The following is an 18,122-nucleotide window of genomic DNA, read 5'->3' as shown; positions in this document are numbered from 1 at the left end:
AAGATGAGAGAGGCCTGTAATTTTCATCACAGGTACACTTCAACTATGACAGAAAAAATCCAGAAAATCACATTGTAGGACTTTTTATTAATTTATTTGCAAATTATGGTGGAAAATAAGTATTTGGTCACCTACAAACAAGCAAGATTTCTGGCTCTCACAGACCTGTAACTTCTTCTTTAAGAGTCTCCTCTGTCCTCTACTCGTTACCTGTATTAATGGCACCTGTTTGAACTAGTTATCAGTATAAAAGACACCTGTCCACAACCTCAAACAGTCACACTCCAAACTCCACTATGGCCAAGACCAAAGAGCTGTTAAAGGACACCAGAAACAAAATTGTAGACCTGCACCAGGCTGGGAAGACTGAATCTGCTATAGGTAAGCAGCTTGGTTTGAAGAAATCAACTGTGGGAGCAATTAATAGGAAATGGAAGACATACAAGACTACTGATAATCTCCCTCAATCTGGGGCTCCACGCAAGATCTCACCCCGTGGGGTCAAAATGATCACAAGAACAGTGAGCAAAAATCCCAGAACCACACGGGGGGACCTAGTGAATGACCTGCAGAGAGCTGGGACCAAAGTAACAAAGCCTACCATCAGTAACACACTACGCCGCCAGGGACTCAAATCCTGCAGTGCCAGACGTGTCCCCCTGCTTAAGCCAGTACATGTCCATACCCGTCTGAAGTTCGCTAGAGAGCATTTGGATGATCCAGAAGAAGATTGGGAGAATGTCATATGGTCAGATGAAACCAAAATATAACTTTTTGGTAAAAACTCAACTCGTCGTGTTTGGAGGACAAAGAATGCTGAGTTGCATCCAAAGAACGCCATACCTACTGTGAAGCATGGGGGTGGAAACATCATGCTTTGGGGCTGTTTTCTGCAAAGGGACCAGGACGACTGATCCGTGTAAAGGAAAGAATGAATGGGTCCATGTATCGTGAGATTTTGAGTGAAAACCTCCTTCCATCAGCAAGGGCATTGAAGATGAAACGTGGCTGGGTCTTTCAGCATGACAATGATCCCAAACACACCGCCCGGGCAACGAAGGAGTTTGACCTCTGTCATTGCCAACAAAGTATTGAGATAAACTTTTGTTATTGACCAAATACTTATTTTCCACCATAATTTGCAAATAAATTCATTAAAAATCCTACAATGTGATTTTCTGGATTTTTTTCTCATTTTGTCTGTCATAGTTGAAGTGTACCTATGGGTGATTGGTGCTTGAAGTGTACCTAGGGTGATTGGTGCTCCGTGTTGGGGAAGCTACTCTGAAAACATAGTTTACCAAGCTACTAATTACTTCACACTGAAAGAAGTTAAGCTACACTAAAACGTCCCTTAAGAAAAAAATAGTTTTAGTGTTTAGTATGTATCAGGAGCCCCATTAGCTGCTGCGAACTGAAGTTATACTTTGAAAAAGTAGTTCACTACATCCAAACTACTAAGAAATATATATATCTAAATCTGAAATGTCATAGACTACAAATTGCAAGAACAGATCACTCTGGAGTCAGATGTTAACAGAATGTGCATATTTGGCCTATTAAAAACCAACACTTTTTCAAGTAAAAATTTGTCAGGTCTGATAATGAAAGGAAATTCTTGTCTATTTCACACATATATTATTTTCTAATTTTCTTTAAGTTCCAGTAGTTAGCTACACCTCTACATGGCAAAATAGTAATTAACTACTGAAAACACAACCTAGATTTGAATTGATTTGAACCACAAAGCTACTGCAAAATGGAGTGTAATTACTAGTCGAACTACATGTAGTTCACTACTCCCCAACACTTTTGATGGTGAAAATTCTGTATGGAAAGTGATGAGAGTCTGGAACAATGAGTGAGAGTGAGAGTTGAGTTGAGGTGAGAGTCTCACCTCAATGAATATTCAATGCCTCTATCTTCTCTCTAATTTACCTCCAATACATTTGTGCCCAAAGGGATGAGTGTATCGAGAGCAAAGTTCACTAAACAGAAGAAGCAAACCACTCCTTTTTGGGGGGGAAAGAGGAAAACACATCCTATATTAGCTTTGCTTGTCCTCCAACACCTGAGTTCTGGTGGAATGTGGCCCAAATGGACCTATTAGTTATGGTAGGCTACCAATAAAAATGTTTTTGGTCATAATGTCTCCACAATCCTAACCTTCAAAGAAAGAATGGTTGAATTTTAACAGTGGCTTAACTCTGAAACTCTCAGCTAAAATATACATATTATACCATGGGCCAAGATCAAAGTAAACCTCCACAGCGGTCTAGGGAGTTTGAATTAGTTCAGCTTTTAGCCCCCTGGCTGTGCAATATTCAGAGTTTTGACCTCATTCATACACAATTATTGATGTAGAAGCTTGAGTACCCCTAGGCTTCCCTCAGCTCCTCCCACCTGCACTCCTCTTACACCAGACCAGTAGGCTCCCTAACGCTCAGCTTTACTTGAAATCTTTCATATGGTCTGGTTCCTCTCAATGTTTCTTCCACAAGTGTTTCATCTCAATGCCAAATGTCACCTTCAGTATGCTCTGTGAGAGTTTACACCTGGCTTTTGTAATAAATGGTGGTCTGTGACAAATGACTGTGGAAAGCGCTACAAATACATTTAAGTGGATACACTATTCTCATCCATGCTTGTATGAAGCGAGATACCACATTGGTAAGTAGATAATGCCGCTGTGGCTATTTTCAAAGTGTACTCTGTATACCTACATTCTCCAGAAGATGTCATGACAGAAACATTGTAATTTGCTACATGGCAGAAAGTGAGATTCCACCCTATTGGTAATGTCAGCACCAGATTGGCATAGAGACAGACAGAGGGACCCTGGCAAAGAGATGGCAGGCAGGTGCATTTCCTTTGTAGCCTATCCTGTACAACATAGCTAAGTATACAAATACAGCAATGCCTTGTCCTCTTATTCAGATTTGAATCAATTGTGTTCACCTCGTTTTTGAAACACAAACCATATTTTCCACTCAAAGAATCAAAATTGACCCATTAATGTCTCTTGCCATCAAGCTGTCACTCATCTCTGTAGCTCCACAGCAAGAGGCCTTTCAGTCTCAGTACAGGCCCCATCCATTATAAGTAGGCCATTTTACCATCCATCAAAGGCCCCATTATAATACAACAGTGAAATGCAACTAATTTAATTTTCATGTGATGGCTGGACTCAAGTCATGTTAACTTAAGGGTCAACTGGAAAGGGCAAATTGTATAATTGAGTATTCTGACTTGTAGAATTGTGGCCATGAGTTCGTAGATAGGTAGTCCCGTATGGCCGTTGGTGGAGCATGGTGTTTGCAACACCAAGGTTGTGGGTTTGACTCCCACGGAGGACCAGTATGAAAATGTACACACTGGATACTGTAAGTTTCTCTGTTAAATGACTCATTTAAATAGTACATATAGTCGTTTTGTGAATGATTTAAATGTTTAATAGGCCTACATGAGAAACGCAGTACCATGCAGTCAGTCTGAAGGCTTGGCACAATGTCACCATCAAGTGGTAGCCATTGATTTAACTTCAAATCAACCACACGACAATCATTATCGTATACTTTGTTTAATATTCCTCTGTCTAAACAAAATTTGCTCCACAAAGAAACATTTTATATTCAAACATCTATGAAACAAGCCCTCAGTGTTGGCAGGTCTAGTCATTTAAAATTTAACCTTTATTTAAAATGAAACATTTCAAACCAATTTATTCTTAAGGCAGAGAAAATAAAATATTTAAAATAACATTACCAGCCATTTCTAAACAAATAACTTAATACAACTCAATTCAGTTTATACTGATTCAGTAGTTTAAGAAAAGATAAAGCCAATTTAAAGATACATCAATAACCTGCCCTTTTCCAGGCAGACTTACTATAACAGCTTGCAGCCACCAGTACCAACTGAATTATTTTCACAATCATATCTATGTATGTATAACATGCATGCATTGTAGGGTTGTTAGGTTGCTTTTAGACTTCTATTCAAAGTCTTTTGACCAATCAGATCTGAAAAATATCTGATGTGATTGGTCAAAAGACCAATTAGTGGAAAACGCTCAGAATTGGGCTGCCTGTGTAAAACACAGCAGTTAAAAGGAATTTTCTTTAGGCAAAAAAAAACATTTCAGATCAGCAGTATGTTCTGCAAACAGACCAATCGGATCCAGCTATAATGGTAGAGTGGCCACACCAGTCACTCTACTTTTATAAAAAAGGATTCTGAGGAAGGAAAAAGCAAACCTCCATTTAAAATGTCAAAAGCCAGACGTTTTAATTTATTTTTTATCCATCCATAACCATGTATACAGAAAACAGACTGGACATCCCTGCAGACTTGTGTTCATTGTGACAGTATTCATTTGATAACAAGGTGGTAGTATTCATACGAATTTAAGCCACAGGCTTTAATATACATTTATCTATATACACACTTACATTAGAGAAAGCTATCACCAAGCAGTAGCACTGTCAAGTACATCAGTTTCAGGCAAAGTTAAATGGTTCTCTGGTAATACAGTAATACGTTTAAACAACAAAAACAGTACAATGTGGAAGGTAAAGAGAAATGGAAAAGAACAAGTTGTTGAAATTCTAGGGTACTAGCTATAGGTTAGCACCAATTGTATATAGGATTTATTCTTTATCAAAAAAAAAAAAAAAAAGTGCATTAACGAGACTTAAAACCATAAAATAAAAACTAAGACCTACGATGCCGTTGTGAGATGAAATAAGACACTCCTCCACATATTTAGTTGGACAGTGAAGCAAAATTGTATTATTTGTCTCTACTCCAGCATTTACATGAGATTCAAATATTTCATTTGATTGGACTAGATACATAGTGCTTTCATATCTAAAAAAAAGAAAAAAAAAAAGGAAAAAAAATATTAAAAGATCCTTAAATTAAAACAGAAGGACGACATTCTGTACTGCCGCCTCGTATGAAACATTGATCTCAAATCCAAAACACTGGAGTAGAGACATTTAAAGTTTTGCGTCACTGTCCAAATAAATACGTAGGAGAGTGTAAATGTAAAAACATTTTTTTTTTTAGCTATGGAGGGTTCCAGAAACACTGGAGTAGAATCTGTCTGGTGGGTGGGACGAACACAGCTCTAGCTAGCCCACATAAAATGACTACCTATCCCAGTTATAACTCTCCATAATACTCACATGACACCTTTAACCCAGTCCTAAACATTTGTTCGAGCTTACAACACATTTTTTGCATGAATATACCTACAGTTGAACGACAGATTGTTAGAAGGAACAAAATTCTACGAATGTCGTCATCGGTGTCAAGTAATGTTTAAAGAGGAGTTGTTACCAAGGGCTTTCTTTAACGGTTTTATATGGTTACATTTTATAGGGGTTTGAAAACAGCACTCCACTCAGAGGCAAAACACTGGTAGGTGAACCAAAACAGCGAAAAACCATTCAGCATTGTGGGCGACCGACCAATGGTGCACCTGAACACAAGGCAGATAAAAACGATTCATCATCCGCTCCACAGGTGGTGCTGGTCCTCTATTGCAGACCCAGTCTCCCTGTCCCTCGCTCTCTTCTGACTGGCGTAGTCATTCGGAAAGTCGTGCTAGGATCTGACCTCCTGACTGGCCTTCCCACTCCGGTCCTGGAGAGACGGGAAAAATAGCAAAAACGGGACAAATCAGCGCAACTGTTCTGCCGCACAAGCTTTGGATTAGGCAGGAAGAGGGAGGCGAGAGAGACATGGACGCATGGTTCAGCAATTACAATTGCGCTCATTGGAAAAGTCTTGAGATTTTCACGCAGCTAGGTGTTGGGCATTCGTTTGTTTGCAGGTTACCTCTGCTGGGACTTTGAATCATGTCTCTGTAGAGTGTGCGTGTGTGTCCACTCACATTCAAAAAGAGACATCAGTTTGAAAGCAGTTTTAGGAGGAGCTCTAGGGGATAAGAGGAGCTCGTCTGTCATAACGAACTGGAGAGCACAGATCTAAACACACATTCAGCTGCTTTCCTCCGACTCAGAGCCACTGGCCTTCACACGTGTCCAAGGCAAAAACACCATTTGATTTAGACATGTAACCTACGTTTGAACGGGGGCTACAAATAAGAGAGGAACACAGACATGTATGGCTATGGTATGGTGTGACCTACAGCTACACAGACCTATTCCGTACTCCTCACCCACCCAACAAAACAGATTTTCAACATTACCAACATTTTAAAAGAACATAACCTTCCCTTTTGTCCTACTCTCACACCGGCTCATCCAGTTAGGACTGAGGCAGGTCTAAGTCTTGGTGTTTGATTGGGCGAGTGGGTGAGAGACTGAAGACTTGCCAGTTGTTGGGTCGCTGGGGTTTGGGGCTCACTCCGGGCCGTACCCTACCTCTGGAGGGGGAGGTTTGACGGTGACGGGCTGGGAGGAACGCCGGGGAGGCGAGGGTTTGGGCTGGGCTTGCTGCTGCATCGGGTCGTAGTACGTCACCCCACCGTACACCTGCGACTGGCCGTACACCTGCGACTGGGCCTGAGGGGAGGTTAAACGGTTTATGCATGAGTGTAAATACCAGCATGTTTGTAGCATGTGCTCCACATTCCTTAATGTTAACGGTAGAGTCGAACACCCCTTAACACCCACCCACTTGCCAAGAATTGCAGAGCTGACAGAATATTGCAACAATAATGTTGCACTGGGTAGAATATATAGCAACATTTGACATGCAGATATGGTAGCTATGGTGTCGAGGGCAGAGGTCTCACCGGGGGGTTGTACATGGGGGGCAGGGTGGCTCCTGCCGGGTAGGGGTAGTTGTTGTTCCCAAAGGTCATGACACCTGGCGGAGGGTAGAATGGCGGGGCCAACAGCTGCTGTGGAGGGGGCTGTCCAGGGGACATGGAGACAGGGGGAGCAGCGTAGAGAGCCGGGTTGGGCATGGGGCCGCTCGACTGGTGGGGGTGTAGACCTGAGGGGAGACAGGAGGGGTTCATGGGTGTGACTAGACAGACCCATACAGTAGCCAACACCATACCGGCATTTCTGGTCAGGAGTAGATTAAAATCCCAGTGCAGTTAGTCATCACACAACTACCATTAAAAAAGGTCACCAGTCATCATAAATGGGAAACAACATACCCAACGCAACAATGCTGTAACGTTAGGAGATATGAATCTTTCGAAATGATTTGCCACGAATATAAAGCGCGCCGCCGCACGTCATCATTGTTAACAGTTGGGAAAATGTCAGCGTGAGACAGGAAAGCGACAGCAGCAAAGTCCCGTACGGGAATAATTAGAGGTTAAATTAGGTAGTGAAATGCAAACTTTGCAAAGTGGAATTGAGCTACAATGGCAGTACAGGTACAATGCTCAACTATCTGAAAGGGAGGCACCACGAGACTCGAAACATTGCTGGCAGCAGCACAGGACCCCAACAAAAGACAGGATCTTCACAAGAAAAGAAGTGCGATAAGGGATGGAGAACAGCGCTGATTACAGAAACTATTGCAGTTAATATGCACCCATTGTCAATGGTAGAGGATGTCGGCTTCAATGCCCTGATGGTATATCTAGAACCAGACTACAAGAAAAACTGAAGCCCCAGAAAGTGAAATTGTACAATGATATCTCTGCAATCTGAACACGCGGTCATACATCATTGCCACGAGCCATCACATTGATGAGAAGCGGGACATTAAGTTCCATGTGCTGACCACCGAGCATGGAGAAGAGGCACACAGGAGAGCCTACCATCATTGCTGAGTGGGTGGGGGACAGCAGTAAGGTGAGCGCCGTCTGGCAGCCATGACTGGGGTGGATTGAGCGCCATTGCCCCCTAGTGGTCATACGAATAACCATATTGCATTGTGAATTCACATGTTATTTTATTTTATTATTTTTTTTATCGTAAAAAAAAAAATGGTTAAAGACAAATTGTACATTTCACATCCCTAGTCTGGAGGCACTTAAGTCAACTTTTTATGAAGTGAAACACTTGTTGAAAAGCACTATACAAAGTAGTTATTTTTCTTCATTAATCCAGTAAGAATAACAATTAATTTGAGAGTTGAGAATTTAAGCAATACTATTACCGAGTTGATTGAACATGTCTTCACTTGCATGGTGATTATGCAGAGGTAAGTGACGTTCAAGAAAGCTGGTCATTGATTTATTTTTTTTGCCAGTGAAGACTCCAGGCCAAGTTCATATCTGTCATCTTAGTTGAGGGTAACTGCTACCCACACCATGTATTTCCCTGGCAGCAAGTTGACAGACACTAACCTGGGTGTCCTGGGTGGGGGAGGTGCATCTCAGGCTGGACCAGAATGCCCTGGGGTGGGAGGGGGGCGGGGCTGTCGCCGTGGGAATAGATTGGTCCTTGGTAAGACACTGCAGGAGGAGACAAAGCATTTACTTTCACGTTTACTCTACAGTATATTATTCTACAACTCCATGACCAAACCAAAATTATGTGGACACCTGCTTTTCAAACATTCCTAAATCATAGGCATTAATATGGAGTTGGTCCTCCTTTGCTGCTATGACAGCCTCTACTCGCCAGGGAAGGCTTACCACTGGATGTTGGAACATCGCTGCGGGGACTTGCTTCCATTCAGCCACAAGAGCATTAGTGAGGTCGGGCACAGATGTTGGGCGATTAGGCCTGGCTCGCAGTCGGCTTTCTAATTCATCCCAAAGGTGTTCGATGGGATGAGGTCACGGTTCTGTGCAGGCAAGTCAAGGTCTTCCACACCGATCTCAAAAAAAAACATTTCTGTACAGACCTCACTTTGTGCATGGGGGCAGTCAGGCTGAAACAGGAAAGGTCCTTCCCCAAACTGTTGCCACAAAGTTGGAAGCACAGAATATTCTAGAATGTAAGTTATGCTGTAGCATTAAGTTATCCCTTCACTGGAACTAAGGGGCCAAGCCCGAACCATGATAAACAGCCCCAGACCATATTCATGCATTGGGGCAGGTAACTTTCTTCTGGCATCTGCCAAACCGAGATTCGCCTGTCGGACATTTCTCCAGACAATGCGTTTCCACTGGTGTAATGGCGGCGAGCCTTACGCCACTCAAGGCGACGCTTGGCATTGCACATGGTGATCTTAGATCTTTCATGAAGCTCCCGATGAACAGTCCTTGTGCTGACGTTGCTTCCAGAGGCAGTTTGGAACTCGGTAGTGAGTGACGCAACCAAGGACTGATGATTTTTACCCGCTTCAGCACTCGGCGGTCCCATTCTTGTGTGGCCTACCGCTTCACGCCTGAGCCGTTGTTGCTCCTAGACATTTCCACACCACAATAACAGCACTTACAATTGACCGGAACAACTCTAGCAGGGCAGAAATTTGACGAACTGACTTGTTGGAAAGGTGGCATTGTATGATGGTGCCACGTTGAAAGTCCCTGAGCTCTTCAGCAAGGCCATTCTACTGACATTTGTCTATGGAGATTGCATGGTTGTGTGCTCAATGTAATACACCGGTCAGCAACGGGAGTGGCTGTACAAGCCATATCAAAAGTATCTGATGTGGCAATCAGGTAATCATGTGTTCAACTATATCAAAATAAGCTACGTGTTTATGACAGCTCCCCAGACACCCGTGTACACTACCATTCTAACTAACCTCTCAAAACAGTTTAAACATTTGAAAACAGCTTTTTAATGCAGCTAAAACATGTTGTAGTTTAGTACTGATTCTTCCAGAGCCTGGCTCTGAGCCTATGGACAAAGACACCGGCTAGTGTGTGTTTTCAGTTGTGCCCTGCCTTCTGGTGGTAGTGTGTGGCACTGACTCACTGGGCTCGTAGTAGTGGCCCTCCATGACCCCTATGTGCATAGGAGGAGCGGGCTCCGGGCTTGGCCTCTGGCGCTGGGACGAGTACCGCTTTGCCCGGTTACCAGCTCCCTGAGATGGAGGGAAAGAGGATGAGAGCTAACCGAACCACTCAAAATGTCAGGTAAAAAAATGCCAGATTTCCCCTTGAAGGCAACATATAAAAATGACAAACTCATCTTGATACATAACACAAGCAGGCCTACTACTCACCAGCTCTTCTATGTTACTGTATTGTGGAGGTGCTCCACCCATGTGTATAGAGCTAGGGATGCCTGCAACGAGACGAGAAAAGGGTCGACAACACGCAAGCAAAACAAATCCAACTAACTGATCAACTGCTGCTGTTTAGTTAGTTACAGTGAGGAACACGTTACAGCGTATAAGCTTCATGTCAAAACAGCTACCAACGTGTAGTTCTAACTAGGGTTTCTGTCCTGACAAAATGTGTACTTGGGGCACTTTAAACCTTGGGTGCCAAAAGTACATTATATTTCCGATGTATTGCACAATAAAAACCTCCCAGGCTCCAGACTACGTGCAAGGCTTAGGAGAGAGACTTCCATTCCCACACTGTCTGCCCACACTGCTCCACACTGACTGCAATGGCCTCATTATGTCAACCAGCCACACTGAGCGGTCAGCGACTGACCGACCAACCAACTCAGTGCTGCACCAGGGAGCTGCTGCTTAGCTTCACCTGGGCTGCTGGTGCAGTGGTGACTGAGCTGCTTGTAACAGTGCGGCTGGAGCTCTGAGAGGGTGTGTGTCACTACATAATACTCAAAATATTAATAAATGTAGGGCGAGCGAGAAAGGAGAGAACAAAAGAGAAGGCTCACCCCTCATCTCAGCGTGTAGATACGAAGATGGGTTCTGGGGCCAGTTCGGTCCGGCCAGGCTGAGTCTGGTCAGGTCCTGGTCCAACCCTGTGAGTACTGTCCCCTGGCTGCTGTCTCCAGCATCCCCCTGACTCTGACCGGGGCCATGCCACGGCTCACTCTTCAGGGCCGAGGAAGAGACAGTGGAGGCAGGTTCCTCAAGAGAGGCCTGCTTGCCCAGCTCAGTGGCCCGGGTGCGAGTTCTCCTGGCTAGGGAATAAGACTTCTTCTCCACGGGGCGCTCTGGAGCTGGGGAGGCATCGCGGGTAACCTGGTTGTCTGCCGGAGGAGCAGATCCCCCTCGCTGCTGCTCCTGTCGTCGTGGCGGTGGCGCAGAGTCCCTTTCGCGATCTCCCTTGCCACTGTAGTGGCGATTGTAGTACACGGACTGTGACGTTGTCACTGTAGTTGTGTTGCGCTCGTCATCCTCCTCGCTGCGGACCTCTTCCACCACGACCGAAGGGCTGCGCTCTGTATGGGCCCCTCTGTTCCCCCGGCCCCTGGGGCCTTGTTCCCCGTCCATGGGCGGTAAACTCTGGGTCTGGAGGGGCTCGGCGGGGTGGGCCTTGGGGCCTGGCCGTTGGGACTCCTGGTTTCGGTCATTCCTGTGGTGGGCCTGGGGAGGGCGGTTGCCCTGGAAGCCCCGGGGTGGGGGATGGGAGGAGGGCCTGGGGGGTTGTTGCTGCGCTGGGTGTTTGGGGCTGCTGAGGGGGAGGACCAGACTGCTGCAGGGACACGGCTGGGGGGGCGCCACGGCTGTTGGGGTTCCCTCCTTGCTGCCAGGAGGTATGGACGGGCCTCTCCCAGTCTCCGTCCTGCCAGCGCTTGTCCCGGACTGGAGAGGTGCTGTGTCTGCAGGGGGAGGAGGCGGCGGCTAGTGTGAGGACAAGCTGCAAGTAGACCAGCAATGGGCAAACTATGGTACGTGGGCCAGATTATGTTTTGATTTTTATTTATTTTTAACATCTAAAACAAGATAGTAAATATGTAGAAATTATAAATGGGGACCTATATATTTTCAAAGAATTTTCCCTTTTCTGTCCTGCAAAAAGCTCTTCACTATCTATTTTTACCTCAACGTGACCCTCATGCCAAAATTATTGCCACCCCTGTAGTTAACCATTGTGGTTTTTCGCAAGATGACATTGTAAGGGGGTGACATTGTGCCTGTTAATATAAATTGGCACGATAGACAGTACTGGTGGTTAGTGGTACAGGCTGTCAGGGACATGGGGATTTGAACACTGGGCCAATAGAGTTGAAGGGTTAGTAGTACCTGGGCTTGCGCTGTCTATAGGACCGCTCATTGGAGACACCTCCGTTGCGGATGTCATAGCCATAGATCGCAACCAGCTCCTCACGTGACTTGGGCGCCTGCTCCTCCTCCCTGAACCTATCGTGTTCCCAGCGACCCTCATCCTTCCACAGCTTCCTGTTACGACCCTTAGGCCTGGAGGACAGGAAAGAAGCCACAAATATATCAATAAACAGGTTTACCAATGAAACAACACGCATCTATTACTCAGGGATACAAACTGGTGAGGGCCCAAAAAGGTGACACTCTGTTGTTGCACTGAAACATGCTAAAAATCCCTGCTAGGGGGAAATGTAGGTTTTAACTAATTAAACAAAGAATATGATCTACATTATCAGTCTGAGAGTAAAATAAGTGGTTCATGTGAACCTAACTCACAGCTAAAAAAATGTAAAGAAAGCAAGCCAATGTTACTGGTTGCCTAGACTTTACAGCAAATTACACTCAAGTCTTGAGAAAAAAAACAATACACTAATATTGCAGTTAGCCATGACAGCCTTCATAATAGAACACTTGTGACCACACAAACACACCTAAATATTACACTTGGGGATTTAAAAAATATTTTTAAGTAGAATGCATTACACAAACAAGCATTCTGTGTTTGCTCTATTATTATCTACTATGGCCACTATAGATGACATCAATCAGGTGCAACAGGCTCAGTGTGCAAAAATAACATTCACTTAGTAACAAATTAAATCACCCCCCCCCCCCATTTCAGTCACATGCTCGCATGCGGTTTTGTGAACGATAGGCTGAGCCTGGGATGCAGCCAGTATAGCTCCAAACGTCCATCACTCGTTCGCTTACAGCCAGTAGTGATCCAAAGCCTCCGCCTCTATCCCCAAACTTTTCTCATCGGATCTACACGAATCACATAGGTCACCTATTCTGGATTCAAAACGGCAAAATTCATCGAAAGGTGACTAGTTTGCATCCCTGATTAGTAGGAGTTATTCCTCCTTTCTGTGTGGTTGTTGGTCACGTTTGGATAGTTCCAGTTGGACGAAAAACATTTAATGGATAAAAAGGGTAAACGCTCCCCCTTTACCGTTCCTCCTCCTGTGCATTTCCTCTGACGTCGTGCTCAAAGAACATTCCCTTACGGGGGATATAGGCTGGGTTATTACGATCCTGGTCATCATCCAGCTTCTGGCCTGGTTTAGCGCCTTTATTCTCAGAGTCTTCTGTGCTTTCCTAGTAACACAAGAGTAGAATTACTCAAAATGATTGACCAAGAGGCCTATATTTGTATGTGATTCCTCAACTCCCATTTCTTTTCAATTAACCATCTTACCTGTCCATCCCCGCTTTGACGCTCCCCTGCCAGGTTGCCTTTGTCTTCACACTTCACTTCTTTCCTCATACTTTTCTCACCCTCCTCATCCTTTCCCCCTCCTTCCTGCAGCTCCCCCTCTGCAGCAGGGGTGTCGGAAGCAGGAGTGGGTTTTGGCCCAGCAGCCGGTGGAGGGACCTCTTCCTCCTCCTCCTCACCTCCCTGAGAGAGAAAACACAAGACTTGAGTTAGTTTGCTCCATGTGTATCATTATCAAGATACTGTCAGAGAGCTCAATGCAAATATCCTTGGAGTCCTACTTATTGCAGTCAAAACCGTCCATGCAGTGGACAAATTAAACTTCACATCAGAACCACAGTTAAGACCTCATTAAGAGGATTCCAGTACCATCATAGGCATTGCAATGCACGAGTACATCAATTGTAAATGTTTTTATTTTTCTGTATCCTGCAAATAGGGGCTGCTACAATGCAGAAGGTCTATATTCCCAAAATACCGGTACCTGTATCAATGGTTGAAACCTGCTCATCTCTAAAGTCCCTCCAGGATTTCGCTGCGGCAATTCTGACATTTTGCATGGCAATATGCAATGATTGTCAAATTTGTTACAAAAATGCACTGACGAGGGAAAAGCTTGTGATGTGTGCTTAATTGAACAATTTTATGCAGTAAATATGCAGTGGAATTAAAATTGTGAGCCCTTTTTAAGTGTGGTGATCGGTCAGTTGTATGCGATAATTTGACTTTTTTATGAGGTAATAGTGCAAGATTGGTCAAATTTGCAAGCCCTTAAATAATATACTAGGAATTGTTGATTTGATTTCTATTCTCAGAATAGAAAAATCCTGGAGGGACTCTCGTTTCATGGTGATACACAAAACAATTTTCACAAATACTTTGGAAGTTAGAAACATCATGATCTTTCCAATCTATTTGTTGGGATATTCTGTTGGGAGAATGAGGAACCTTGTGGTAGGCTCATGAAGCCTGCATTACTGAAATTCAAACAACCTGGTTAGTCATACTATTTTGCCCATGCAAAATGTTTTATTTTATTTTTTAAATTACATTCAAATTTTACCCCAAAGCATAACTCTGTTCAGCAGTGGCAACTTACCTCTGAATGGGAGCCATTCTCCTCAGGATCTGCGCTTTCATAGTCAGAAAGGACAGCTGCAAAAATAAACATCAACTGTGGGAAATGCCTCAGATGCGTGCATCATTCTAGATAGATAGGCCATTGGATTGCATCAACAAACACTGACTCACCTTCTCCTACACCATCTTCACTTTCCTGTTAAGAAAGGATAACACTAGTCAAACAATGCGACTGAACCGACAACAAATAGCAACAGTATGTAGCCTACACACCACTGACAGGCAAACATGATACCACATGATACCAACTCTACACAGATGTGGAAGCGGACAGGTTTTTCTATCCGCAACCCAGACTGACTACAATAAATGGTTTCCTAAACAAAATCTAATCCAAACCTGGCCAAAAGAGCACCCTTCCTTGGCTAAATGGAGAAATTGGGAAACTGATGAAACAACGAGAGCATGACAGACATAGGTTTACCATGTTGAGAAATAGGGCGATAAGAAATCACAGGCCAAGGATCCTTGTAGTTTTTGTGAAAGCTAGAGCCCAGCCCAAACACATATTTGGCTTTAGTGAGCTAATCACCTTGTTCACCTCTGACTCAGAAACCTCCCTTATGATGAAGACAGGTTGAGTGTCCTTCACTAGTGCTAAGCCCAAGAAACCAGCAGAGAGGTTTTGTGTCAGTACCTTAACACTAAAAAAAGGAGAAATTGAAGGCTGTTGCTAATGCATCCTGTGTTAGACTGTCATTCACATAGATGTCTAGTCTTTCACATAGATGTCTAGTCTTTTGGCAGTGTCATTGTGGTCTTTCCCTGTTAACTTTTTTAGATTCTCCCAGATCAATTTAGAATTTCCCTTTACTTCACCAATTATGTTGATTAAAAAAAAAAGTTTGAGTCACTCATTGGCCCCATTACCAACACATCTATTGGTCATGGGGTGTTTCCAAGGGTGTGGAAGTTGGCCATAATAACATCCATCTTTAAATCAGGTGACCCTGCTGAAGTGAGTAACAGGCCCATTAGTAAAGTACCTGTGGTGTCGAAGGTTGCTGACAAGTGTGTAGCAGAGCAACTGATTGCCAACCTCAACAGCCCTTTCACATTACACTCCATTCAGTTTGACTTCAGAGCAAAACACACCACAGAAAGGGCCAACTGCTTTCTTCTGGAAAATGTGAAGTCCAAGATGGACAAAGGGGGCATTGTTGGGGCTGTATTTCTAGACCTGAGGAAAGATTGACACTGTTAACCATGAGGTTCTCATCACAACTGTCCCAAGTTTTAACTTCTCCCCTGACGCCTTGAGATGGATGGGCTCATACTTTGAAAAGGCAGAACCCAGTGTCAGAGTGCGCAATGAGCTGTCGACCACTATCAGCTATGAGGTGGGCGTGCCCCAAAGATCAGTACTGTTCAGCCTGTCTTCTGTCTGTACTGGGTCTGAAGTTTAAATGTATGCAAATTATAGTGATATAGGTGCATGCAAAGAGCAAACAAGCTGCACAAGAACTCACTACTGTAATGGTCCAGGTTACAAAGTGGCTCAAGTTTGCATCTCAAAGTTTAAAAAATATATATAACAGTCTGCATGTTCTTCTCAAAAAGGGCAACTGATGATCCTGAGCCAGATGTCTATGTCAGGTGGTATCTGATTTTAAGTACCGTGGCATCATACTCAAGTCCAACCTCTCGTAAAGAGCAGGTGAAAAGGGTGCCTCAAAAAAACAAATTCAACCTAGCTAATTTCCGATTTATACGAAATTTTATGACTAGGAGGTAGCAAAACTGTAAGTCAAATCTATGATACACATTTAACATACTACTTGATTAGTTGGGCCCAAGCTTGATGTACAACATTAAAACCCATTCAGTCCGTCTACAAACAGGCTCGCAAAGTGCTTGATAGGACGCCCAATAGCCATCATCACTGTTACATCCTCAGAAAGCATGAGCACATTTAATCAACCTGCTTTCTCTGTGCGAGCTTCCCATGTCTGGAACACACTGCCACCACACACACACACACACACACACACACACACAACTGCCCTACCTATCGCACCTCAACAAAACATGAAAACATGGCTAAAGGCCAATCAGACTTGTGAACATAAACCTTAGTTGTATATTGCCACTTTCTATGCTATAGCTTGTGAGGTGTGGAAACTGTTGCTTTGATGTATTTTGTTGCTTTTTGTGCTATTGCTCAGTCTGCGTGCTACGTGTTGCTTGTCCTGTTGCTCTGCAAGTGCTCACTGCACATTGTCTGTATTGTTGTTTTTAATAACCTGCCCTGGGACTGCAGTTGAAAATTAGCTGGCTGACTAAAAAGTGCACTTTTACTGAAACGTTGATTCATGTGCACAAGTCAAATAAAAATATAATCAAACAACCATTCATTGTGCCAAACATGGATTCCTCACATCACTAGGGATTTCGATAAATATCAACAAGCTTTGGCGTAGTGGTGGCCATTCAAAACAAGAGGGTGAAGTCAAGTTCTTTACTGATTACTGGACAAGAAAATGACTTTAAATGAGGCGTGATTGGTAGAGGTAAATATTGTAACTAGTTAACGACGTTAATTATGGTCACATTTTCAGTCAGTGGAATAACTCAACAATATCAAAGCTCCCTTTGGATTTAACATTAGCATAGCTACTACTAGCTACTACTAGCTAGTACAGTAGTTGGCAAGAGCTTAACTACAAACACTGATAGTACAGTAACGTTTAGCTAAATTAAACACTTCCCTATAGATAACCATTAGATAACGCGTTACCAGCGTGGTAAACATTCTAAGCTAAAATTACAAAACAAAGTTAGCTAGCTCCAACGTTAGTTTACGGTTTGGCGCTGCAGACGGTTCCCGGCCGAACATGAGCTAGTTTGTTGATTTATGAGAAACATTAGCTGGACGTGGCAAACTCAAAACATGGGGATATGACTCGGCCTAAACACCAGACAACTATCCGCCCCATTCCCATAGCCGGGTGACTTGTTGACCCAGCCATGAATTAGTAGCGAGCACGCTAACGTTAGCCGAGTTAGCTAGTTATCCAACTAATCAAGTCCTATTAATTGATCGGCTTCGCGTCTCGGGAGTAAGACTCACACACTCGGATTCAGCCGCGTTTTCCGGCACCACACGAACAGCTGGTGCCTCTACTGGTTCAGGGTCCCGTACTCGGGGCTTCGTCGTTGGCGAAAGGGACTTTCCACTTTCTGATCCCGAACCAGATTCATCGTCCTCCTCGCTGTCCTGGGATGCACGCCTCCTTCGACGTCGCCGGTCCGCCATCTTAGGAATCAGATAAAGGAAACCGGAAGAATGCCAGGAATTGTGGGTGAATGTCAGTTACGCAATTCCGCCCTAGCCTACTCGATCTTTTTTCAATCAAGGCATTTCAATCTTTCTGTCAAGTTATCTTTTCAATTAGCAAGTGTCGTTAATTGGTTGAAGCATTTTGAAATGATTAAAAAATGATTATGATGACATCTGTGAACAAAAGTATAAATCTCCTGAAATCTCAGAGGTTGAATGAATATGAATTATTAACCAGAGACAATATATTGATAGTGATAAAGTTCACTTTCACTCATACCTAATTCTTCCAATTCCCATTATGTTCCAGTGGTTTCAAGGTCATTTTATATCCTGCACTTA

At 43.8% G+C, this 18,122-nt stretch overlaps 1 protein-coding gene across 1 annotated transcript; it reads right to left on the bottom strand.

Moving 5' to 3' along the window:
• Positions 1–3,561: 3,561 nt before the first annotated feature.
• On the bottom strand, positions 3,562–18,040 carry LOC112225934 (protein CASC3). The gene is given in 14 exon segments (XM_024390074.2): positions 3,562–5,649; positions 6,393–6,533; positions 6,767–6,969; positions 8,285–8,392; positions 9,810–9,918; positions 10,060–10,121; positions 10,689–11,440; positions 11,442–11,579; positions 12,004–12,177; positions 13,097–13,242; positions 13,343–13,543; positions 14,460–14,515; positions 14,612–14,636; positions 17,571–18,040. Coding segments are annotated over 14 exon segments (2,340 nt in total). The 5' UTR covers positions 17,757–18,040; the 3' UTR covers positions 3,562–5,610.
• Between the last annotated feature and the right edge of the window lie 82 nt (positions 18,041–18,122).

Source organism: Oncorhynchus tshawytscha, linkage group LG27 (genome assembly GCF_018296145.1).
Source record: "Oncorhynchus tshawytscha isolate Ot180627B linkage group LG27, Otsh_v2.0, whole genome shotgun sequence".
NCBI lineage: Eukaryota > Metazoa > Chordata > Actinopteri > Salmoniformes > Salmonidae > Oncorhynchus > Oncorhynchus tshawytscha.
The sequence above is the reverse complement of the archived record's forward strand: the minus strand, read 5'-3'. Positions and strand labels throughout refer to the sequence as shown.